The 26,726-nt window shown below is 42.9% G+C and overlaps 1 protein-coding gene across 2 annotated transcripts in view; it reads right to left on the bottom strand.

Moving 5' to 3' along the window:
* The window catches only part of LOC128666778 (oocyte zinc finger protein XlCOF7.1-like), a 98,517-nt gene that overhangs the window by 64,304 nt on the left and 7,487 nt on the right, over nucleotides 1–26,726 (bottom strand). For both annotated transcript variants that reach the window (XM_053721569.1, XM_053721568.1), the window contains exons 3-5: nucleotides 23,347–23,406; nucleotides 20,402–20,549; nucleotides 19,116–19,205 (exon numbers count right to left, since the gene is read on the bottom strand). In XM_053721569.1, the coding sequence (XP_053577544.1) occupies nucleotides 19,116–19,205; nucleotides 20,402–20,549; nucleotides 23,347–23,406 (298 nt within the window). The remainder of the gene's footprint in view (nucleotides 1–19,115; nucleotides 19,206–20,401; nucleotides 20,550–23,346; nucleotides 23,407–26,726) is intronic.

Here is a 26,726-nt window from a genome sequence, read left to right as displayed (position 1 = left end):
AAAAACAAAAATTGAATGCTAGAAATAAAGGTTATTTAGTTATTTCCTTTTTTTTAAAATAAAAAATGCAACCCTTGCAAAGCAAATAATTTATAAATAGCTTGGTTAGCTATTATATATAGCTATGTGTGTATCATTTACATGAAGCAGAGGGTGAGAGAGAAGGGAAGAGATGGGCATGTGTGTGTATCATTTACATGAAGGCAGAGGGTGAGAGAGAAGGAAGAGAGGGCATGTGTGTGTATCATTTACATGAAGCAGGAGGGTGAGAGAGAAGGGAAGAGAGGGCATGTGTGTGTACCATTTACATGAGAAGAGGGTGAGAGAGAAGGGAAGAGAGTGGTGTGTGTGTGTGTGTGTACTATTTACATGAGCAGAGGGGTGAGATAGAAGGGAAGAAGAGGCATGTGTGTGTATCATTTACATGAAGCAGAGGGTGGAGAGAGGAAGGGAAGAGAGGGCATGTGGGTGTGTACCATTTACATGAAGCAGAGGAGAGAGAGAAGGAAGAGAGGTGTGTGTGTACTTTTACATGAGCAGAAGGGTGAGAGAGAAGGGAAGAGAGGGCATGTGTGTGTACCATTTACATGAGCAGAGGTGAGAGAGAAGGGAAGAGAGGGCATGTGTGATGTATCATTTACATGAGCAGAGGTGAGAGAGAAGGGAAGAGGAGGGCATGTGTGTGTATCATTTACATGAGCAGAAGGTGAGAGAGAAGGGAAGAGAGGGCATGTGTGTGTACCATTTACATGAAGCAGAGGGTGAGAGAGAAGGGAAGAGAGGGCATGTGTGTGTATGATTTACATGAAGCAGAGGGTGAGAGAGAGAAGGGAAGAGAGGGCACGTGTGTGTATCATTTACATGAAGCAGAGGGTGAGAGAGAAGGGAAGAGAGGGCATGTGTGTGTATCATTTACATAAAGCAGAGGGTGAGAGAGAAGGGAAGAGAGGGCGTGTGTGTGTATGATTTACATAAAGCAGAGGGTGAGAGAGAAGGGAAGAGAGGGCATGTGTGTGTATCATTTACATGAAGAAGAGGGTGAGAGAGAAGGGAAGAGAGGGCATGTGTGTGTATCATTTACATGAAGTAGAGGGTGAGAGAGAAGGGAAGAGAGGGCATGTGTGTGTATCATTTATATGAGCAGAAGGTGAGAGAGAAGGGAAGAGAGGGCATGTGTGTGTATCATTTACATGATCAGAAGGTGAGAGAGAAGGGAAGAGAGGGCATGTGTGTGTTACCATGTACATGAGCAGAGGGTGAGAGAGAAGGGAAGAGAGGGTGTGTGTGTTTATCATTTACATGATACAGAGGGTGAGAGAGAAGGGAAGAGAGGGCGTGTGTGTGTGTATCATTTACATGAAGCAGAGGGTGAGAGAGAAGGGAAGAGAGGGCATGTGTGTGTATCATTTACATGAAGCAGAGGGTGAGAGAGAAGGGAAGAGAGGGCATGTGTGTGTACCATTTACATGAAGCAGAGGGTGAGAGAGAAGGGAAGAGAGGGCATGTATGTGTACCATTTACATGAGAAGAGGGTGAGAGAGAAGGGAAGAGAGGGCTGTGTGTGTGTGTGTGTACTATTTACATGAGCAGAGGGTGAGATAGAAGGGAAGAGAGGGCATGTGTGTGTATCATTTACATGAAGCAGAGGGTGAGAGAGAAGGGAAGAGAGGGCATGTGTGTGTACCATTTACATGAAGCAGAGGGTGAGAGAGAAGGGAAGAGAGGGTGTGTGTGTGTATTATTTACATGAAGCAGAGGGTGAGAGAGAAGGGAAGAGAGGGCGTGTGTGTGTATCATTTACATGATACAGAGGGTGAGAGAGAAGGGAAGAGAGGGCGTGTGTGTGTAACATTTACATGATACAGAGGGTGAGAGAGAAGGGAAGAGAGGGCATGTGTGTGTATCATTTACATGAGACAGAGGGTGAGAGAGAAGGGAAGAGAGGGCATGTGTGTGTATCATTTACATGAAGCAGAGGGTGAGAGAGAAGGGAAGAGAGGGCGTGTGTGTGTAACATTTACATGATACAGAGGGTGAGAGAGAAGGGAAGAGAGGCAGTGTGTGTGTATCATTTACATGATAGCAGAGGGTGAGAGAGAAGGGAAGAGAGGGCATGTAGTACATAGTAGATAAGTACATAGTAGATAAGGTTGAAAAAAGACTGAAGTCCAACGAGTTCAACCTATACAAATCTAAAATACTTACAAAAAGCTCCAGTTAAGCTTAAATAACCCCATTAAAATGTGACCCATTTAATACTAGCAATCATATCCATGAATTTTGTTTATATACAGAAATTTATCCAGACTATTTTTAAATGTATCTATGGTATTGGCATTCACTACCTCCTTTGGTAATGAGTTCCACAATTTTATTGCTCTTACAGTGAAAAAACGTTTCCGTTGCAGGAGATTAAATCTCCTTTCCTCCAACCTTAAATTATGACCTCTTGTCAGAAACAATTTTCTTGGAATAAAAAGAGCTTCTGCCATCTCTGTATATGGGCCTTGAATATATTTATATAAAGTATCATGTCACCTCTCAAGCGCCTTTTTTCTAAAGAGAACAGACCCAGTTTGGCTAGCCTCTCCTCATAGGTTAATTTCTCCAATCCCCTTATTAGCTTTGTGGCCCTTCTCTGAACTTTTTCTAGTTCTGCAATATCTTTTTTAGCAATCGGTCCCCAGAACTGCACTCCAAACTCAAGGTGAGGTCTTACCAGGGCTTTATATAATGACAGAATTATGCTTTCCTCCCTTGAATCAATGCCTCTTTTAATACATGCTAGTATCTTATTAGCCTTTGAAGCCGCTGCCCTGCATTGTGCACTCATCTTTAGCTTGTATCTATTACTACTCCCAAATCCCTTTCCTCCTGTGTTTGGCTAAGTCTTGTCCCATTTAAAAAATACATAGCCTGCTTATTTTTACTTCCAAAATGTAGAACCTTACATTTTTCCCGTATTAAATCTCATTTTCCATTCACTTGCCCATAGTTCTAATTTTAGCAAATCCCTTTGCAAAGAGAGTTCATCCTGCTCTGACCTAATGACCTTACTTAACTTAGTATCATCTGCAAAAATAGAGATGTCGCTATTTAATCCTTGCTCCAAGTCATTTATAAAAATATTAAAAAGAACAGGGCCCAGTACTGATCCCTGGGGGGGACGCCACTGATTACCTTTGTCCAATCTGAGTATGATCCATTTACTGCTACTCGTTGCTCCCTATCTTTTATCCAGTTATTTATCCATGAGCTAACATTTTCAGCTATTCCCAGTCCCTTAATTTTGTGCATTAATCTCTCATGTGGCACTGTATCAAATGCCTTTGCAAAATCTAAGTATATCACATCAACTGATTCCCCTTTATCTATATTTTTACTTACTTCCTCGTAGAATCTAATTAGATTGGTTTGACATGATCTATTTCTCCTAAAGCCATGCTGATTAGAACTCATAATCTTGTTTACACGAATATGCTCATCAATATAATCCCTTATAATCCCTTCAAATATCTTCCCCACTATTGATGTCAGACTAACTGGTCTATAGCTTCCTGGATCATCCCTGCTTCCCTTTTTGAAGAGTGGCACCACATCAGCTTTACGCCAATCCTGGGGTACCATGCCTGAGGATAATGATCTTGAAAAATTAAGAGTAAAGGTTTGTACTATAACAGTGCTAAGTCACTTAACACCCTTGGGTGTATTCCATCTGGGCCTGAGTTTTATTTACCTTAATATTTTTTAGTTTTTTCCTGATATCCTCTAAAACAAAACCAGTTAGTGGTATGGACTGGCATGTTCTATTCTGTTCCAAAGTATCATTCAATGGTTCCCTCTCTTGTGTATACTGAAGAAAAAAAACTGGTTTAGTACCTCAGCCCTTCTCCCTGTCATTATTTATCATGCTACCCTCCACACATTTTAATGTACCTATATTATCCTTCTTAGACTTTTTGCTATTTATGTACTTAAAGAAACCTTTTTAGGGTTAGACTTAGAATCCTTGGCAATTAATTTTTTCATTTTCAATTTTGGGCTAATTTGATTGCTTTTTTGCATGCTTTGTTTACATTCCTTATAAATATTGTATGCTGAGTCTGTACTATTTTCTTTTAATAAGTTTAAATGCCCTACGTTTTTTCCTAATTTCTTTTAACACATTTTTATTTAGCCATAACGGCTTAGTTTTTTTTATTTTTATTTTTTAACCATATGGTATGTATTGATATGTATATTTATTTAACAAATTTTTAAATATTATCCATTTATCCTCTGTATTTTTATTAGAAAATACATTGTCCCAATTTATATTATTTAATGATTTCCTTAAATCGTTGAATTTTGCTTTCTTGAAATTAAAAGTCTTAGTTAAGCCTTTAAAACACCTGCATATGAAAAGAGATTTCAAATGTGACCTCGTTATGATCACTGTTACCCAACTGTTATTATTAACTTCTATGTTTTGATATTATATCTGTATGTTTGATAGCACTAAATCCAATATAGCTTTACTCCTAGTTGGCTCCTCTATTAATTGTGACAAGAAGTTATCCTGAGAACATTTAAAAATCTATCCCCCTTAGCTGAATTACTAGTTTCATTGGCCCAGTTTATATCAGCGGTAGTTAAAATCTCCCATAATTACAGCACTGTTATTAGCAGCCTTACCTATTTGGATAAGTAGTTGAGTTTCTCCGGGTCACTAATGTTGGGAGGCTTGTAGCATGTTCCTAGTAATATTTTTTTAGAATCTTTTCCCCCCACTCTTTATTTCAACCCACAGGGTCTCTACATTGTCACTTGTATCATAAATATCTTCCCTTATTGTAGGTTTAAGGTCAGGTTTATTATACATGCAGATTCCTCCACCCCTTTTATTATTCATGTCCCTCCTAAATAATGTATAACCCTCTAAGTTAACTGCCCAGTCATGTGAATCATCCACCAAGTTTCAGTTATACTGATAACATCATAGTCCTCCTTCTGCAACTAAGAGCGTCAGCTCCCCCATTTTACCTGTCATGCTTCTTGCATTGTTGTCATACCTTTAATTTTCATGTGCTTTCTGTGCTGTCTACTTGGTGTTACTTTCCTCTATACTTTCTAATGTGCATTTCTTAAGTCATCCCTTCCTTGAGATATTAAGGGAGTGACATATTCAGACACTGATCTCTCTGTTCTATTTTGTTCTAATTGACCCTCCCCCCCTTTGCCTAGTTTAAAAGGTTCTCTAAACGTGCTACCATCCTTTCCCCCAACACACCTGCACCCATGTCATTCAGGTGCAATCCATCCTTACTGTACAATTTGTACCCCTAGTGAAAAATCAGCCCAGTGTTCTAAAAAGTCAAACCCCTCAATTTTTACACCATGTTTTTTAGCCATGAATTAACAGACCTTAGCTCCTTCTGCCTTACTGAGTTAACACACGGCACTGGTAATATCTCAGAAAATATTACTTTGGAGGTCCTTGCTTTAAGCTTGCTACCTAACTCCTGAAGTCATTTTTTAGGACTCTCCATCTCCCACTGATTTCTTCATTAGTACCAATATGCACCATGAACTGCAGGATCAGACCCGCATCCCTCTAACAATCTATCAATACGCGCCACAATATGCCTAACACGAGCCCCTGGAAGACAGCAAACTGTTCTATGTAAAGGGTCTGGATGACAAATTACCCTATCAACCCTTCCTTATAATAGAGTCTCCTACCACCAACATCTGCCCTCTGGCCCCTGACTTGTATGCCCCTCTTCCATGACTGAAGGACTGCCCACCATAGTATGCTCCTCTTCCACAGCTAAAGGACTGTTCACTATACTAGGCAACAAGGCCCTCTCTGACACTGCCACCCCCTGAACTGATATCCCCAACATCTTCACTTAATCTTGCAAATCTATTGGGGTTGTACCAGCTCAGAACTCGGCCTGTCTCTTCCGCTTACTTCGCCCTCTAACTGTGACCCAGCTACATCCTGGAGTCTCCTCATCTGAATCCTCCCCATTCCCACTGCTGGAACCATTAACAACCAGCTCAGTCCTATCCATTTCCCTTTCAAGTGTCTGAATTTCATGTTAGTGTTGCAATTCGTTCCTCCAGATCCCCAATACGAGTTTCTAAAGAGACAATATGCTCGCACTTGCCACAAACATATAATCCCAGAAGCGGCTGCTCCAGTGATGCAAACATGTTGCAAGCTGTACACTGAATGAGATTCTCACACATTCTTAATAAAAGGTTTAACTTAAAAGTATAAAATAAATATATTTTCCCTTGGTTACCCCAAAACCTTGTTTGCCTAACTACCTTGGTTAGCTAACTATTATACTTAAACAGACAATGTTACTTTAACAGAGAATCAATACAGCAAGCCTAAAAGAGCAAGCTCACAGAGTAAAATGTGCTAAATTTATAGGCTTGCAAGGCCCCAAACAGGTGAAAATAATCCCACCCTAATTACCCACACAGACAGAAAAACAAAAAACAAAAAATTGAATGCTAGAAATAAAGTTATTTAGTTATTTCCTTTTTTTAAAATAAAAATGCAACCCTTGCAAAGCAAATAATTTATAAAATAGCTTGGTTAGCTATTATACTTAAACAGACAATGTTACTTTAACAGAGAATCAATACAGCAAGCCTAAAAGAGCAAGCTCACAGAGTAAATGTGCTAAATTTATAGGCTTGCAAGGCTCCAAACAGGTGAAAATAATCCCACCCCTAATTACCCACACAGACAGAAAAACAAAAACAAAAATTGAATGCTAGAAATAAAGTTATTTAGTTATTTCCTTTTTTTAAAATAAAATGCAACCCTTGCAAAGCAAATAATTTATAAAATAGCTTGGTTAGCTATTATACTTAAACAGACAATGTTACTTTAACAGAGAATCAATACAGCAAGCCTAAAAGAGGCAAGCTCACAGAGTAAATGTGCTAAATTATAGGCTTGCAAGGCCCAAACAGGTGAAAATAATCCCACCCCTAATTACCCACACAGACAGAAAAACAAAAAAAAAATTGAATGCTAGAAATAAAGTTATTTAAGCTATTTCCTTTTTTTTAAATAAAAATGCAACCCTTGCAAAGCAAATAATTTATAAAATAGCTTGGTTAGCTATTATACTTAAACAGACAATGTTACTTTAACAGAGAATCAATACAGCAAGCCTAAAAAGAGCAAGCTCACAGAGTAAATGTGCTAAATTTATAGGCTTTGCAAGGCCCAAACAGGTGAAAATAATCCCACCCCTAATTACCCACACAGACAGAAAAACAAAAACAAAAAATTGAATGCTAGAAATAAAGTTATTTAGTTATTTCCTTTTTTTAAATAAAATGCAACCCTTGCAAAGCAAATAATTTATAAAATAGCTTGGTTAGCTATTATACTTAAACAGACAATGTTACTTTAACAGAGAATCAATACAGCAAGCCTAAAAGAGCAAGCTCACAGAGTAAATGTGCTAAATTTATAGGCTTGCAAGGCCCAAACAGGTGAAAATAATCCCACCCCTAATTACCCACACAGACAGAAAAACAAAAACAAAAATTGAATGCTAGAAATAAAGTTATTTAGTTATTTCCTTTTTTTAAAATAAAAATGCAACCCTTGCAAAGCAAATAATTTATAAAATAGCTTGGTTAGCTATTATACTTAAACAGACAATGTTACTTTAACAGAGAATCAATACAGCAAGCCTAAAAGAGCAAGACTCACAGAGTAAATGTGCTAAATTTATAGGCTTGCAAGGCCCCAAACAGGTGAAAATAATCCACCCCCTAATTACCCACACAGACAGAAAAACAAAAAAAAAAATTGAATGCTAGAAATAAAGTTATTTAGTTATTTCCTTTTTTTAAAATAAAAATGCAACCCTTGCAAAGCAAATAATTTATAAATAGCTTGGTTAGCTATTATACTTAAACAGACAATGTTACTTTAACAGAGAATCAATACAGCAAGCCTAAAAGAGCAAGCTCACAGAGTAAATGTGCTAAAATTATAGGCTTGCAAGGCCCAAACAGGTGAAAATAATCCCACCCCTAATTACCCACACAGACAGAAAAACAAAAAAAAAAAATTGAATGCCTAGAAATAAAGTTATTTAGTTATTTCCTTTTTTAAAAATAAAAAATGCAACCCTTGCAAAGCAAATAATTTATAAAATAGCTTGGTTAGCTATTATACTTAAACAGACAATGTTACTTTAACAGAGAATCAATACAGCAAGCCTAAAAAGAGCAAGCTCACAGAGTAAATGTGCTAAATTTATAGGCTTGCAAGGCCCCAAACAGGTGAAAATAATCCCACCCCTAATTACCCACACAGACAGAAAAACAAAAACAAAAATTGAATGCTAGAAATAAAGTTATTTAGTTATTTCCTTTTTTAAAATAAAAATGCAACCCTTGCAAAGCAAATAATTTATAAAATAGCTTGGTTAGCTATTATACTTAAAGTGCATGTAAAGTCAAACAAATAGGTCTGCATCAAAGTGTTTAATTGCCCAAATAAACGTTAGTTTCATTCATCATATTTTTTCAAGATGTAAATAAAAGTCAAAATATCTAATTTTACTTGCTATTGTTTTCGCCGATTCCTCCGCCTGCATTTTTGCTCCCACTTTTCTTATCTGATTGACACTTCGCTGTATTAATCTTTTTTTCGTCCCTGGGGCGTCAGGCTGGTTGTTCTCCACGTCACTTTCTTTAACTGTGCATGCGTGAACTACTCGATGACGTAGCATACTCAATGCTCGTCCTCAATTCTCGCATGCGCAATACCGATAGAATCTCATTTATTCTAAGACCTGTAGAGCAATTGCAAGTAAGTATCGTTCGCTCCGCCAAATGCGCTTGCACTGCATAAGTAAAAAATGTCTTTAAAATCGCAACCAAACATCGAAGACAATACTCTAACGAAAATTAAATATAGATATTGCTTTATGAATTCATCTGTTTATTACCATGTCTCGATCGTAACTATATAACTTTATTTATTAAAAACAGTTATATCCAAATACCTTACGGAGTTTAAACGCATGCGCAATGGGAAAGGAGGTGCAGAGCTTTAGAGAGTTTAGCTCGCTATACGCATGCGCGTTTTCTCCTGAATTTTTTAAACGCATGCGCAAATGTAGGCCCTGGTCGTGAACGAGCTTCAAACAAACGTCACGGGGTGGGCGTAAAATATTGAAATGAGGCATCGGATATAGGGCTGCAGTCCAGGAAGAAGACGGTTGGGAGGAGTTGAGTGCTTACAACGGAGATAAGTTATAAATTAAATAAAACTATATAACTTGTCTTTATTATAATTATATTAATGCGGTTTGACTATTTATAACATTGTGAGCAAGTAGGTTTAATTTTAATAAGTAAAATTTACATTCACTTTAAACAGACAATGTTACTTTAACAGAGAATCAATACAGCAAGCCTAAAAGAGCAAGCTCACAGAGTAAATGTGCTAAATTTATAGGCTTGCAAGGCCCAAACAGGTGAAAATAATCCCACCCCTAATTACCCACACAGACAGAAAAACAAAAAAAAAAATTGAATGCTAGAAATAAAGTTATTTAGTTATTTCCTTTTTTTAAAATAAAAATGCAACCCTTGCAAAGCAAATAATTTATAAAATAGCTTGGTTAGCTATTATACTTAAACAGACAATGTTACTTTAACAGAGAATCAATACAGCAAGCCTAAAAGAGCAAGCTCACAGAGTAAATGTGCTAAATTTATAGGCTTGCAAGGCCCCAAACAGGTGAAAATAATCCCACCCCTAATTACCCACACAGACAGAAAAACAAAAAAAAAAATTGAATGCTAGAAATAAAGTTATTTAGTTATTTCCTTTTTTTAAAATAAAAATGCAACCCTTGCAAAGCAAATAATTTATAAAATAGCTTGGTTAGCTATTATACTTAAACAGACAATGTTACTTTAACAGAGAATCAATACAGCAAGCCTAAAAGAGCAAGCTCACAGAGTAAATGTGCTAAATTTATAGGCTTGCAAGGCCCAAACAGGTGAAAATAATCCCACCCCTAATTACCCACACAGACAGAAAAACAAAAACAAAAATTGAATGCTAGAAATAAAGTTATTTAGTTATTTCCTTTTTTTAAAATAAAAATGCAACCCTTGCAAAGCAAATAATTTATAAAATAGCTTGGTTAGCTATTATATATAGCTATGTGTGTATCATTTACATGAAGCAGAGGGTGAGAGAGAAGGGAAGAGAGGGCATGTGTGTGTATCATTTACATGAAGCAGAGGGTGAGAGAGAAGGGAAGAGAGGGCATGTGTGTGTATCATTTACATGAAGCAGAGGGTGAGAGAGAAGGGAAGAGAGGGCATGTGTGTGTACCATTTACATGAGAAGAGGGTGAGAGAGAAGGGAAGAGAGTGTGTGTGTGTGTGTGTGTGTACTATTTACATGAGCAGAGGGTGAGATAGAAGGGAAGAGAGGGCATGTGTGTGTATCATTTACATGAAGCAGAGGGTGAGAGAGAAGGGAAGAGAGGGCATGTGTGTGTACCATTTACATGAAGCAGAGGGAGAGAGAGAAGGGAAGAGAGTGTGTGTGTACTATTTACATGAGCAGAGGGTGAGATAGAAGGGAAGAGAGGGCATGTGTGTGTACCATTTACATGAGCAGAGGGTGAGAGAGAAGGGAAGAGAGGGCATGTGTATGTATCATTTACATGAGCAGAAGGTGAGAGAGAAGGGAAGAGAGGGCATGTGTGTGTATCATTTACATGAGCAGAAGGTGAGAGAGAAGGGAAGAGAGGGCATGTGTGTGTACCATTTACATGAGCAGAGGGTGAGAGAGAAGGGAAGAGAGGGCGTGTGTGTGTATTATTTACATAAAGCAGAGGGTGAGAGAGAAGGGAAGAGAGGGCGTGTGTGTGTGTGTGTGTATCATTTACATGATAGAGGGTGAGAGAGAAGGGAAGAGAGGGCGTGTGTGTGCGTGTGTGTGTATCATTTACACGAGCAGAGGGTGAGAGAGAAGGGAAGAGAGGGCATGTGTGTGTATCATTTACATGAGCAGAGAGTAAGAGAGAAGGGAAGAGAGGGCGTGTGTGTGCGTGTGTGTGTATCATTTACACGAGCAGAGGGTGAGAGAGAAGGGAAGAGAGGGCATGTGTGTGTATCATTTACATGAAGCAGAGGGTGAGAGAGAAGGGAAGAGAGGGCATGTGTGTGTATCATTTATATGAGCAGATGGTGAGAGAGAAGGGAAGAGAGGGCATGTGTGTTTATCATTTACATGAAGCAGAGGGTGAGAGAGAAGGGAAGAGAGGGCATGTGTGTGTATCATTTACATGAGCAGAGAGTAAGAGACAAGGGAAGAGAGGGCGTGTGTGTGCATCATTTACACAAGCAGAGGGTGAGAGAGAAGGGAAGAGAGGGCATGTGTGTGTATCATTTACATGAAGCAGAGGGTGAGAGAGAAGGGAAGAGAGGGCATGTGTGTGTATCATTTACATGAAGCAGAGGGTGAGAGAGAAGGGAAGAGAGGGCGTGTGTTTGTATCATTTACATGAAGCAGAGGGTGAGAGAGAAGGGAAGAGAGGGCATGTGTGTGTATCATTTACATGAAGCAGAGGGTGAGAGAGAAGGGAAGAGAGGGCATGTGTGTGTATCATTTATATGAGCAGATGGTGAAAGAGAAGGGAAGAGAGGGCATGTGTGTTTATCATTTACATGAAGCAGAGGGTGAGAGAGAAGGTAAGAGAGGGCATGTGTGTGTATCATTTACATGAGCAGAGAGTAAGAGAGAAGGGAAGAGAGGGCGTGTGCGTGCGTGTGTGTGTATCATTTACACAATCAGAGGGTGAGAGAGAAGGGAAGAGAGGGCATGTGTGTGTACCATTTACATGATACAGAGGGAGAGAGAGAAGGGAAGAGAGGGCATGTGTGTGTATCATTTACATGATACAGAGGGTGAGAGAGAAGGGAAGAGAGGGCATGTGTGTGTGTACCATTTACATGAAGCAGAGGGTGAGAGAGAAGGGAAGAGAGGGCATGTGTGTGTATCATTTACATGAAGCAGAGGGTGAGAGAGAAGGGAAGAGAGGGCATGTGTGTGTACCATTTACATGAAGCAGAGGGTGAGAGAGAAGAGAAGAGAGAGCGTGTGTGTGTATCATTTACATGAAGCAGAGGGTGAGAGAGAAGGGAAGAGAGGGCATGTGTGTGTACCATTTACATGATACAGAGGGTGAGAAAGAAGGGAAGAGAGGGCATGTGTGTGTATCATTTACATGAGCAGAGGGTGAGAGAGAAGGGAAGAGAGGGCATGTGTGTGTGTACCATTTACATGAGCAGAAGGTGAGAGAGAAGGGAAGAGAGGGCATGTGTGTGTATCATTTACATGAGCAGAAGGTCAGAGAGAAGGGAAGAGAGGGCATGTGTGTGTACCATTTACATGAGCAGAGGGTGAGAGAGAAGGAAGAGAGGGCGTGTGTGTGTATTATTTACATGAAGCAGAGGGTGAGAGAGAAGGGAAGAGAGGGCGTGTGTGTGTGTATCATTTACATGATAGAGGGTGAGAGAGAAGGGAAGAGAGGGCATGTGTGTGTATCATTTATATGAGCAGATGGTGAGAGAGAAGGGATGAGAGGGCATGTGTGTGTATCATTTACATGAGCAGAGAGTAAGAGAGAAGGGAAGAGAGGGCGTGTGTGTGTGTGTGTGTGTATCATTTACACGAGCAGAGGGTGAGAGAGAAGGGAAGAGAGGGCATGTGTGTGTACCATTTACATGATACAGAGGGAGAGAGAGAAGGGAAGAGAGGGCATGTGTGTGTATCATTTACATGAAGCCGAGGGTGAGAGAGAAGGGAAGAGAGGGCATGTGTGTGTACCATTTACATGATACAGAAGGTGAGAGAGAAGGGAAGAGAGGGCATGTGTGTGTATCATTTACAAGAGCAGAAGGTGAGAGAGAAGGGAAGAGAGGGCATGTGTGTGTGTACCATGTACATGAGCAGAGGGTGAGAGAGAAGGGAAGAGAGGGCGTGTGTGTGTGTATCATTTACATGATACAGAGGGTGAGAGAGAAGGGAAGAGAGGGCGTGTGTGTGTATCATTTACATGAAGCAGAGGGTGAGAGAGAAGGGAAGAGAGGGCGTGTGTGTGTGTGTGTATCATTTACATGAAGCAGAGGGTGAGAGAGAAGGGAAGAGAGGGCATGTGTGTGTATCATTTACATGAAGCAGAGGGTGAGAGAGAAGGGAAGAGAGGGCATGTGTGTGTACCATTTACATGAAGCAGAGGGTGAGAGAGAAGGGAAGAGAGGGCATGTGTGTGTACCATTTACATGAGAAGAGGGTGAGAGAGAAGGGAAGAGAGTGTGTGTGTGTGTGTGTACTATTTACATGAGCAGAGGGTGAGATAGAAGGGAAGAGAGGGCATGTGTGTGTACTATTTACATGAGCAGAGGGTGAGAGAGAAGGGAAGAGAGGGCATGTGTGTGTACCATTTACATGAAGCAGAGGGAGAGAGAGAAGGGAAGAGAGTGTGTGTGTGTGTACCATTTACATGATACAGAGGGTGAGAGAGAAGGGAAGAGAGGGCATGTGTGTGTACCATTTACATGAGCAGAGGGTGAGAGAGAAGGGAAGAGAGGGCATGTGTGTGTACCATTTACATGAGCAGAGGGTGAGAGAGAAGGGAAGAGAGGGCATGTGTGTGTATCATTTACATGAAGCAGAGGGTGAGAGAGAAGGGAAGAGAGGGCATGTGTGTGTACCATTTACATGAAGCAGAGGGTGAGAGAGAAGGGAAGAGAGGGCGTGTGTGTGTATTATTTACATGAAGCAGAGGGTGAGAGAGAAGGGAAGAGAGGGCATGTGTGTGTACCATTTACATGAAGCAGAGGGTGAGAGAGAAGGGAAGAGAGGGCATGTGTGTGTACCATTTACATTAAGCAGAGGGTGAGAGAAGGGAAGAGAGGGCATGTGTGTGTACCATTTAAATGAAGCAGAGGGTGAGAGAGAAGGGAAGAAAGGGCGTGTGTGTATCATTTACCTGATACAGAGGGTGAGAGAGAAGGGAAGAGAGGGCATGTGTGTGTATCATTTACCTGATACAGAGGGTGAAAGAGAAGGGAAGAGAGGGCATGTGTGTGTATCATTTACATGAGCAGAGGGTGAGAGAGAAGGGAAGAGAGGGCACGTGTGTGTACCATTTACATGAAGCAGAGGGTGAGAGAGAAGGTAAGAGAGGGCGTGTGTGTGCACCATTTACATGATACAGAGGGTGAGAGAGAAGGGAAGAGAGGGCACGTGTGTGTGTACCATTTACATGATACAGAGGGTGAGAGAGAAGGGAAGAGAGGGCATGTGTGTGTACCATTTACATGAAGCAAAGGGTGAGAGAGAAGGGAAGAGAGGGCATGTGTGCGTATCATTTACATGATACAGAGGGTGAGAAAAGGGAAGAGAGGCTGTGTGTGTGTGTATCATTTACATGAGCAGAGGGTGAGAGAGAAGGGATGAGAGGCTGTGTGTGTGTATCATTTACATGAGCAGAGGGTGAGAGAGAAGGGAAGAGAGGGCATGTGTGGGTGTATCATTTACATGATACAGAGGGTGAGAGAGAAGGGAAGAGAGGGCGTGTGTGTGTATCATTTACATGAGCAGAGGGTGAGAGAGAAGGGAAGAGAGGGCATGTGTGTGTATCATTTACATGAAGCAGAGGGTGAGAGAGAAGGGAAGAGAGGGCATGTGTGTGTATCATTTACATGAGCAGAGGGTGAGAGAGAAGGGATGAGAGGCTGTGTGTGTGTGTGTGTATTATTTATATGAGCAGAGGGTGAGAGAGAAGGGAAGAGAGGGCATGTGTGTGTACCATTTACATGAAGCAGAGGGAGAGAGAGAAGGGAAGAGAGTGTGTGTGTATAATTTACATGAGCAGAGGGTGAGATAGAAGGGAAGAGAGGGCATGTGTGTGTACCATTTACATGAGCAGAGGGTGAGAGAGAAGGGAAGAGAGTGTGTGTGTGTGTATTATTTACATGAGCAGAGGGTGAGAGAGAAGGGAAGAGAGGGCATGTGTGTGTACAATTTACATGAGCAGAGGGTGAGAGAGAAGGGAAGAGAGGGCATGTGTGTGTACCATTTACATGAGCAGAGGGTGAGAGAGAAGGGAAGAGAGGGCATGTGTGTGTACCATTTACATGAGCAGAGGGTGAGAGAGAAGGGAAGAGAGGGCATGTGTGTGTACCATTTACATGAAGCAGAGGGTGAGAGAGAAGGGAAGAGAGGGCGTGTGTGTGTGTATTATTTACATGAAGCAGAGGGTGAGAGAGAAGGGAAGAGAGGGCATGTGTGTGTACCATTTACATGAAGCAGAGGGTGAGAGAGAAGGAAGAGAGGGCATGTGTGTGTATCATTTACATGAAGCAGAGGGTGAGAGAGAAGGAAGAGAGGGCATGTGTGTGTACCATTTACATGATACAGAGGGTGAGAGAGAAGGGAAGAGAGGGCATGTGTGTGTATCATTTACATGATACAGAGGGTGAGAGAGAAGGGAAGAGAGGGCATGTGTGTGTATCATTTACATGATACAGAGGGTGAGAGAGAAGGGAAGAGAGGGCATGTGTGTGTATCATTTACATGATACAGAGGGTGAGAGAGAAGGGAAGAGAGGGCATGTGTGTGTATCATTTACATGATACAGAGGGTGAGAGAGAAGGGAAGAGAGGGTATGTGTGTGTACCATTTACATGATACAGAGGGTGAGAGAGAAGGGAAGAGAGGGCGTGTGTGTGTGTGTGTGTGTGTGTGTCTCATTTACAGGAAGCAGAGGGTGAGAGAGAAGGGAAGATAGGACATGTGTGTGTACCATTTACATTAAGCAGAGGGTGAGAGAAGGGAAGAGAGGGCATGTGTGTGTACCATTTAAATGAAGCAGAGGGTGACAGAGAAGGGAAGAGAGGGCATATGTGTGTACCATTTACATGATACAGAGGGTGAGAGAGAAGGGAAGAGAGGGCATATGTGTGTGTGTGTGTGTGTCTCATTTACAGGAAGCAGAGGGTGAGAGAGAAGGGAAGAGAGTGCGTGTATGTGTATCCTTTACATGAAGCAGATGGTGAGGGTGCAACCGCCACCGCTACGATGCCAGCACCCTCCTCGCTCTCAACACCGGTAGATCATCCGCCTGCCACCACGCATCCCCTACGAACACCAGAGGTTCCTTCACCTGCCGCAACTGCTCCTTCTCCTCCCTCCGGACCACTACCCCACCAGTCACCTCACGCAAAAACAACTGCAACTGCATTCCTCTCAACACCCGCCCTGCCCACAAGCACGCTCTCGAAATCTGGAACCTGCTCAACTCCACCTTCCCAGACGTCTCCTTCCTCCCCAAACCTGGCTGAACCCCACATCAATGCCTGACATTGCCATCCCCGACGGATGGAAGATCTCCCACAAGGACCGCAGCAACCGACCGGGAAGAGGCATCAACATCGTCCACAAACACTCCCTCCATGTCACAACCAGCTCCGACTACCACTAACCAGGTTTGAAACACCTACACTTCAAGATCCAGGTCAGTCCCAAAACTACCCGCCGCGGTACCCTCATCTATAGACCTCCCAGACCTCCACCAATGGCTCACAGACTGCGTCAACACCCTCGTCACCCTCAAGAAACTGTCCAGCCGCCAAACATACCAACAAGGCCAGTTGGTTCACTCCGGCCCTCCAGGAATCTAAACGCTGCTGCAGGCGATTGGAAAGAACTTGGAGATCCAGCAAGACCCCTACGAACAAAACGGTGTATAAAGAAGCCATCACTACCCACTACCACCTCATTAAAACCACCAAGAAGACAGCCATCCAAGACAGCATCAACGCCAACGTCCACAAAAGCAAGGAGTTGTTCACAGTCATCAAGGAATTCTCCAAACCCAACAGCGACACCAACAACATCCTGTCCTCCCATAACCTTGCAGCGTACTTCCACCACAAGATCGTCAATATCTACGACATCTTCACACCCCAGAACTCATCCACCACCGCCGACCCACCAACCCCCACCGATACCTCACCCAAATACATCACCGCCTACCCCCCACGGACCATCTGGAGCACCCTCACCACAGAGGACACCCTCAGAATCATGAGATCGATCCACTCCAGAGCACCCTCGGACACATGCCCGCATCACATATTCAACAAAGCGCACCATCAACTGCTCCATCAAAACTGGCACCTTCCCGGATGATTGGAAGCACGCAGAATTAAAATCCCTACTGAAGAAACCCATGGCAGACTCCAATGATCCAAAGAACTACCGCCCCATCTCTCTGCTCCCCAAAGTCATCGAGAAGTCCATCAACGCGCAAGGAGAGACTGCCGCCCTCATCCTCCTAGACCTCAGCAGACCTCTCCTTGACCTCTCAGCAGCATTCAACACTGTCTCCCACCTCGCCCTCCACACCCGCCTACACAATGCCGGCATACTAGACAAAGCTCTGGAATGGATCACCTCCTTCCTCACCAGCAGAACTCCCACCCTTCACCTCAAAGCCCACAGAGATCAGCTGCAGTGTACCTCAAGGCTCTTCGCTGAGCCCCACCCTATTCAACGTCTACATGGCCCCACTCACCTCCACCGCTCGATGACACGACCTTAACATAGTCTCCTACGCCGATGACACCTAGCTAATCATCTCACTCACCAGTGACCCCACCACCGCCAAGAGAAACGTCTACGAAGAGCTGACAGCAGTTACCACCTGGATGAGTGACAACTGCCTCAAGCTGAACGCAGACAAGACCGAAGTCGTCCTCCTCGGTCCCACTACATCCGCCTGGAATAACTCCTGGTGGCCCACAGCCCTCAGACAACCTCCAACCCCCACCGATCATGCACGAAATCTAGGCGTCATCCAGGACTCATCGTTCTCCATGGACTGACAAATCAACGCCGTCTCCAATGCATGCTTCCACATACTCCACCTGCCGCGAAAGATCTTCAAGTGGATCCCAACTGAGACCAGGAAGACTGTCACCCACACCCTCGTCATCAGCCGACTGGACTACGGCAACGCACTCTACGCCGACTCCACATCAAGCTCCAAAATAGACTCCAGCGCATCCAGAACGCCTCGGCCAGACTCATCCTCGACATCCCTCGCCAATGCCACATCACCAAACACCTGCGGGACCTGCATTGGCTACCCACCAAAAAAAAGAATAACCTTCAAGCTTCTCACCCACGCATTCAAGGCCTTCCACAACATCGGTCCCGAATACATCAACCACAGCGTTACCTTCTGCACCCCCGCCAGACAACTTCGATTGCCCAACCAAGCCCTCGCAGTCATCCCCCGCATCAGGAAAACCACAGCGGAAGGCAGATCCTTCTCTCACCTGGCAGCCAAGACTTGGAACACCCTCCAGCTGTACCTCAGACAAGCTAGCACCCTAACAAAGTTCAGAAAGGACCTCAAGACCTGGCTCTTCGACTGAACTGCAACCCTTAGTGCCTTGAGACCCTTACGGGTGAATAGCGCGCTTTACAAGAACCCAATAGATAGACCCACCAATAAACAAGTGTTGTCCAATGTTCTGAACCAAAAATTGGCTGGCTCCTTAGCTTAGATGCCTTCCTTTACAAATAAAGATAGCAAGTGAATGAAGAAAATTTGATAATAGGAGTAAATTAGAAAGTTACTTAAAATTGCATGCTCTATCTGAATCAAGAAAGAAAATTGGGTTCAGTGTCCCTTTAAGCAGAGGATATACTTTAGGGCTACAATATAGCTTGTTCTATGATATCCCTTTATCTCCTGACCCAGAATTCAGGGATTATGTCCTATACCGCTATGTACTTTTCCACATCACAGTTCACTGAGGTCTCCCTTACGTGTTTTCCCTTTATCCAATGAGTATTTTTTTCCACTTTACCTAATTAGTAAAAACATAAAAAAGAAAATCATTTTATCACTGTAATCAGCTTTATCTCAAGGGCCCTCATCAACATAATTATTAACAAGGATTCAATCATTTCAGAATCTGGGTATTCAAATAAATGGTTAAGAAAACATTATAAGCAGCTTCTGCCGTAGATCTCTCACCTGCGGAGACGTCTGATGGAGTCTCCACTGGCTGAATATTCTGTACCAGTTCTGCCGCGTCTAGATTGTCATCACTGTGACCTGCGAATTCTTATAAAGAATGAGATGAGTTTATTTCGTTAAAAGACCATTAAATACAGAAGAATGGCACAATCAACAAGTACATAATAAAAAGAGAGTGCATTTTTAATTTTAAATAACCAGTAGATTTCTTTTCTAATAAATTTCAAATTTCTTTTAATTTGACAACCCCCTTTGTATCATGTGACAATCAGCCAATCACAGACTCATATACATATACACTAGCACTTTCGCACATGCTCAGTAGGCGTTGGTACATCATAAAGTATGCAAATAAAAATAATTTTTTTCAATTTTAAAATGGAAGTAAATTGCAAAGTCTGTTAAATTGGCTTGCTCTGTTTGTATTATAAATGTTTAATTTTGCACTTAGGGTTCGCTATATCAAGCCTTCTCCTCCCCTACGACTGCAGGTTCTCACAAGAAAACCTCCAGGCAGTATTTATCTGATGACCGATGCTTCCCTGCCCTCTTATCCTCCTCTTAGGTGGAGAATTTCGACCTCCCTGGTCTCTTCTGATCGGGGAGATTGACAGCTCCTGCCCGCGCATAATTGGCTGTGCGTGGGCAGGGGGCGGCATTGCACGCAAGCGTAAAATAGTGCTCGTGTGCAATGTTGAATTCTGCCAGCGGATTGCTGCCCGCCATAGGCGAGCTGGGGCGGAAAGAGGCGAATATGTACGGCCCTGTCCACACTTGCTGGATAAATCTAGCCCTTAGTGTCTTTTTAAATGTTAATGAAATGTATTGACCTGTGCTAAACCTTCTAGAAACTTGTTTTTCTAAACTAAAAGAGCTATATAAAAAGGATTAAGATTTAAGATTCATTTCAAAATCCCCAATCAAACCCCTTTTTTTCTTGGCTGCAAAACTTGTTTTTAATCAGATATTTCTTTTTTTTTTTTATATTTATAATTTTTATTGAAAAAGTTTCAAATTTACAACAATAAACTATGCATCAATCATATATACAGGGTATTTTAGGCAAGTGACAAATAACTAGTAAAGATCTAGTCAGTGGACAGATAAGACTCATCATTTCCATTATATGAGAAGGAAAAGGTATGTATTCCAAAAGTGCATTAACATCTGCCCATTTCTTTAATCAGATATTTCATTAGTTCACACATCACCGATTTACTGGTGATTTACACTCAATCACTTCTGTAGTGTATGTGACATTTTTAATTAATACACAGCGTTACCTGGGCTCTCATTTCCTGGGATCTCCATAGTCCTTAGTGCTTGGTTAGTCTCCATTATGACGTCCTTGTAATGCTCCTTATGTCCCTCTATATAATCCCACTCCTCCATAGAGAAATACACAGCAACATCATCATACTTTATAGGCACCTGAAATACACACAACTCATTCAGCGCTGACACAGGGACTGGTTCTGTCACACACTTTATAGGCACCTGAAACACACACAACTAATTCAGCGCTGACACAGGGACTGGTTCTGTCACACACTTTATAGGCACCTGAAACACACACAACTCATTCAGCGCAGACACAGGGACTGGTTCTGCCACACACTTTATAGGCACCTGAAACACACACACACACAACTGATTCAGCACTGACACAGGGACTGGTTCTGTCACACACTTTATAGGCACCTGAAACACAAACAACTCATTCAGCGCTGACACAGGGACTGGTTCTGTCACACACTTTATAGGCACCTGAAACACACACAACTCATTCAGCGCTGACACAGGGACTGGTTCTGACACACACACACACACACAACTCATTCAGCGCTGACACAAAGACTGGTTCTGTCACACACTTTATAGGCACCTGAAACACACACACAACTCATTCAGCGCTGACACAGGGACTGGTTCTGTCACACACTTTATAGGCACCTGAAACACACACACAACTCATTCAGCGCTGACACAGGGACTGGTTCTGTCACACACTTTTACTGACAGATAATGTTACTGAGAACATACAGAGACACAGACAGAAAGTAGGAAATACACACAGGGAATGGTTCTGTCACACACTTTACTGACAGGATAATGTTACTGAGAACATACAGAGACACAGAGGGACAGTAGGAAATACACACAGGGACTGGTTCTGTCACACACTTTACTGACAGGATAATGTTACTGAGAACATACAGAGACACAGAGGGACAGTAGGAAATACACACAGGGACTGGTTCTGTCACACACTTTACTGACAGGATAATGTTACTGAGAACATACAGAGAGACAGAGGGACAGTAGGAAATACACACAGGGACTGGTTCTGTCACACACTTTTACTGACAGATAATGTTACTGAGAACATACAGAGACACAGAGGGACAGTAGGAAATACACACAGGGACTGGTTCTGTCACACACTTTTACTGACAGATAATGTTACTGAGAACATACAGAGACACAGAGGGACAGTAGGAAATACACACAGGGACTGGTTCTGTCACACACTTTACTGACAGGATAATGTTATTGAGAACATACAGAGACACAGAGGGACAGTAGGAAATACACACAGGGACTGGTTCTGTCACACACTTTACTGACAGGATAATGTTATTGAGAACATACAGAGACACAGAGGGACAGTAGGAAATACACACAGGGACTGGTTCTGTCACACACTTTTACTGACAGATAATGTTACTGAGAACATACAGAGACACAGAGGGACAGTAGGAAATACACACAGGGACTGGTTCTGTCACACACTTTACTGACAAGATAATGTTATTGAGAACATACAGAGACACAGACGGACAGTAGGAAATACACACAGGGAATGGTTCTGTCACACACTTTACTGACAGGATAATGTTACTGAGAACATACAGAGACACAGAGGGACAGTAGGAAATACACACAGGGACTGGTTCTGTCACACACTTTACTGACAGGATAATGTTACTGAGAACATACAGAGACACAGAGGGACAGTAGGAAATACACACAGGGACTGGTTCTGTCACACACTTTACTGACAGGATAATGTTACTGAGAACATACAGAGAGACAGAGGGACAGTAGGAAATACACACAGGGACTGGTTCTGTCACACACTTTTACTGACAGATAATGTTACTGAGAACATACAGAGACACAGAGGGACAGTAGGAAATACACACAGGGACTGGTTCTGTCACACACTTTTACTGACAGATAATGTTACTGAGAACATACAGAGACACAGAGGGACAGTAGGAAATACACACAGGGACTGGTTCTGTCACACACTTTACTGACAGGATAATGTTATTGAGAACATACAGAGACACAGAGGGACAGTAGGAAATACACACAGGGACTGGTTCTGTCACACACTTTACTGACAGGATAATGTTATTGAGAACATACAGAGACACAGAGGGACAGTAGGAAATACACACAGGGACTGGTTCTGTCACACACTTTTACTGACAGATAATGTTACTGAGAACATACAGAGACACAGAGGGACAGTAGGAAATACACACAGGGACTGGTTCTGTCACACACTTTACTGACAAGATAATGTTATTGAGAACATACAGAGACACAGACGGACAGTAGGAAATACACACAGGGACTGGTTCTGTCACACACTTTACTGACAAGATAATGTTATTGAGAACATACAGAGACACAGAGGGACAGTAGGAAATACACACAGGGACTGGTTCTGTCACACACTTTACTGACAAGATAATGTTATTGAGAACATACAGAGACACAGAGGGACAGTAGGAAATACACACAGGGACTGGTTCTGTCACACACTTTACTGACAAGATAATGTTATTGAGAACATACAGAGACACAGAGGGACAGTAGGAAATACACACAGGGACTGGTTCTGTCACACACTTTACTGACAGGATAATGTTATTGAGAACATACAGAGACACAGACGGACAGTAGGAAATACACACAGGGACTGGTTCTGTCACACACTTTACTGACAGGATAATGTTACTGAGAACATACAGAGATACAGACAGAAGGTAGGAAATACACACAGGGACTGGTTCTGTCACACACTTTACTGACAGGATAATGTTATTGAGAACATACAGAGACACAGACACAAGGTAGGAAATAGACACAGGGTCAGCTGGGTCAGTCAAGCAAGTCTCTGTGCCCTGTTGTAATCCCTTCTTTCAATGCTCACCTCTCTGGACAGCCGACGAATGCTGCTCTCGGAGGGTGTCTTCTTCACTATGGTGTATTCCTATATTATGTATGGGAAAAAAACAAACAATAATAAAAAAACATCACACAATTTCCTTGGACTAACAAGTTCTTGTTTATCTCTAAACCTCTTTAAACTGAGAGGGGGGAATATTCACAGTCTTGAACATTAAAAAAAATTGCATTTGTGTGTGACCTCTATGGTTTGAAGCGGCTAAAGAGAGACAATTAACATTAAACAAGAATGTAGACATTGCTGGATTAATGATTAATATAAGATATAAAAATTGAGGGGGTGTGATTTGGGGCATAGAGTTGAGCTCTTTGGTAATAGGAAGAACTTTGGGTGCTGGGGTCCTTGGATATCAGGGCTTTTTTGTGGCTGGGTAATACAAAAGATAGGGCCTTGTGTGCTTGGGTTAGTGAGATGGTCTGGGTGAGCTGAAGTTAGGCTTAGTGAGATGGTCTGAGTGAGCTGAAGTTAGGCTTAGTGAGATGGTCTGAGTGAGCTGAAGTTAGGCTTAGTGAGATGGTCTGGGTGAGCTGAAGTTAGGCTTAGTGAGATGGTCTGGGTGAGCTGAAGTTAGGCTTAGTGAGATGGTCTGGGTGAGCTGAAGTTAGGCTTAGTGAGATGGTCTGGGTGAGCTGAAGTTAGGCTTAGTGAGATGGTCTGGGTGAGCTGAAGTTAGGCTTAGTGAGATGGTCTGGGTGAGCTGAAGTTAGGCTTAGTGAGATGGTCTGGGTGAGCTGAAGTTAGGCTTAGTGAGATGGTCTGGGTGAGCTGAAGTTAGGCTTAGTGAGATGGTCTGGGTGAGCTGAAGTTAGGCTTAGTGAGATGGTCTGGGTGAGCTGAAGTTAGGCTTAGTGAGATGGTCTGGGTGAGCTGAAGTTAGGCTTAGTGAGATGGTCTGGGTGAGCTGAAGTTAGGCTTAGTGAGATGGTCTGGGTGAGCTGAAGTTAGGCTTAGTGAGATGGTCTGGGTGAGCTGAAGTTAGGCTTAGTGAGATGGTCTGGGTGAGCTGAAGTTAGGCTTAGTGAGATGGTCTGGGTGAGCTGAAGTTAGGCTTAGTGAGATGGTCTGGGTGAGCTGAAGTTAGGCTTAGTGAGATGGTCTGGGTGAGCTGAAGTTAGGCTTAGTGAGATGGTCTGGGTGAGCTGAAGTTAGGCTTAGTGAGATGGTCTGGGTGAGCTGAAGTTAGGCTTAGTGAGATGGTCTGGGTGAGCTGAAGTTAGGCTTAGTGAGATGGTCTGGGTGAGCTGAAGTTAGGCTTAGTGAGATGGTCTGGGTGAGCTGAAGTTAGGCTTAGTGAGATGGTCTGGGTGAGCTGAAGTTAGGCTTAGTGAGATGGTCTGGGTGAGCTGAAGTTAGGCTTAGTGAGATGGTCTGGGTGAGCTGAAGTTAGGCTTAGTGAGATGGTCTGGGTGAGCTGAAGTTAGGCTTAGTGAGATGGTCTGGGTGAGCTGAAGTTAGGCTTAGTGAGATGGTCTGGGTGAGCTGAAGTTAGGCTTAGTGAGATGGTCTGGGTGAGCTGAAGTTAGGCTTAGTGAGATGGTCTGGGTGAGCTGAAGTTAGGCTTAGTGAGATGGTCTGGGTGAGCTGAAGTTAGGCTTAGTGAGATGGTCTGGGTGAGCTGAAGTTAGGCTTAGTGAGATGGTCTGGGTGAGCTGAAGTTAGGCTTAGTGAGATGGTCTGGGTGAGCTGAAGTTAGGCTTAGTGAGATGGTCTGGGTGAGCTGAAGTTAGGCTTAGTGAGATGGTCTGGGTGAGCTGAAGTTAGGCTTAGTGAGATGGTCTGGGTGAGCTGAAGTTAGGCTTAGTGAGATGGTCTGGGTGAGCTGAAGTTAGGCTTAGTGAGATGGTCTGGGTGAGCTGAAGTTAGGCTTAGTGAGATGGTCTGGGTGAGCTGAAGTTAGGCTTAGTGAGATGGTCTGGGTGAGCTGAAGTTAGGCTTAGTGAGATGGTCTGGGTGAGCTGAAGTTAGGCTTAGTGAGATGGTCTGGGTGAGCTGAAGTTAGGCTTAGTGAGATGGTCTGGGTGAGCTGAAGTTAGGCTTAGTGAGATGGTCTGGGTGAGCTGAAGTTAGGCTTAGTGAGATGGTCTGGGTGAGCTGAAGTTAGGGTTAGTGAGATGGTCTGGGTGAGCTGAAGTTAGGCTTAGTGAGATGGTCTGGGTGAGCTGAAGTTAGGCTTAGTGAGATGGTCTGGGTGAGCTGAAGTTAGGCTTAGTGAGATGGTCTGGGTGAGCTGAAGTTAGGGTTAGTGAGATGAAGTTAGGGTTAGTGAGAAAGAGAGGAGGTTTAGCTGTAGAGGGTTGTGCAGGGGATACTGGGTGCGATTTTGCAATTAATGGTTGTGTAGAGCCATGGGTAATGAGGGAGGTTATAAAACATAAGTAATTGAGCTGAAGTTAGGGTTAGTGAGATGGTCTGGGTGAGCTGAAGTCAGGGTTAGTGAGATGGTCTGAGTGTGATGAAGTTAGGGTTAGTGAGATGGTCTGGGTAAGCTAAAGTTAGGGTTAGTGAGATGATCTGGGTAAGCTGAAGTTAGGGTTAGTGATCAGATGGTCTGAGTGAGCTGAAGTTAGGGTTAGTGAGATAGGTCTGGGTGAGCTGAGGTTAGGGTTAGTGAGATGGTCTGGGTTAGCTGAAGTTAGGGTTAGTGATCAGATGGTCTGAGTGAGCTGAAGTTAGGGTTAGTGAGATGATCTGAGTGATCTGAGGTTAGGGTTAGTGAGATGGTCTGAGTGTGATCAAGTTAGGGTTAGTGATCAGATGATCTGGGTGAGCTGAAGTTAGGGTTAGTGATCAGATGATCTAGGTGAGCTGAAGTTAGGGTTAGTGATCAGATGATCTAGGTGAGCTGAAGTTAGGGTTAGTGATCAGATGATCTAGGTGAGCTGAAGTTAGGGTTAGTGATCAGATGATCTAGGTGAGCTGAAGTTAGGGTTAGTGAGATGGTCTGAGTGTGATCAAGTTAGGGTTAGTGAGAAAGAGAGGAGGTTTAGCTGTAGAGGGTTGTGCAGGGGATACTGGGTGTGATTTTGCAATTAATGGTTGTGTAGAGCCATGGGTAATGAGGGAGGTTATAAAACATAAGTTATTGAGCTGAAGTTAGGGTAAGTGAGATGGTCTGGGTGAGCTGAAGTCAGGGTTAGTGAGATGGTCTGGGTGAGCTGAAGTTAGGGTTAGTGAGATGGTCTGGGTGAGCTGAAGTTAGGGTTAATGAGATGGTCTGCGTGAGCTGAAGTTAGGGTTAATGAGATGGTCTGCGTGAGCTGAAGTTAGGGTTAATGAGATGGTCTGGGTGAGCTGAAGTTAGGGTTAGTGAGATGGTCTGAGTGAGCTGAGGTTAGGGTTAATGA

The sequence above is a fragment of the Bombina bombina genome, chromosome 7, assembly GCF_027579735.1.
Source record: "Bombina bombina isolate aBomBom1 chromosome 7, aBomBom1.pri, whole genome shotgun sequence".
NCBI classification, from domain to species: Eukaryota; Metazoa; Chordata; class Amphibia; order Anura; family Bombinatoridae; genus Bombina; species Bombina bombina.
Note: the sequence above shows the minus strand (reverse complement) of the source record. Positions and strands in the feature narration are given on the sequence as shown.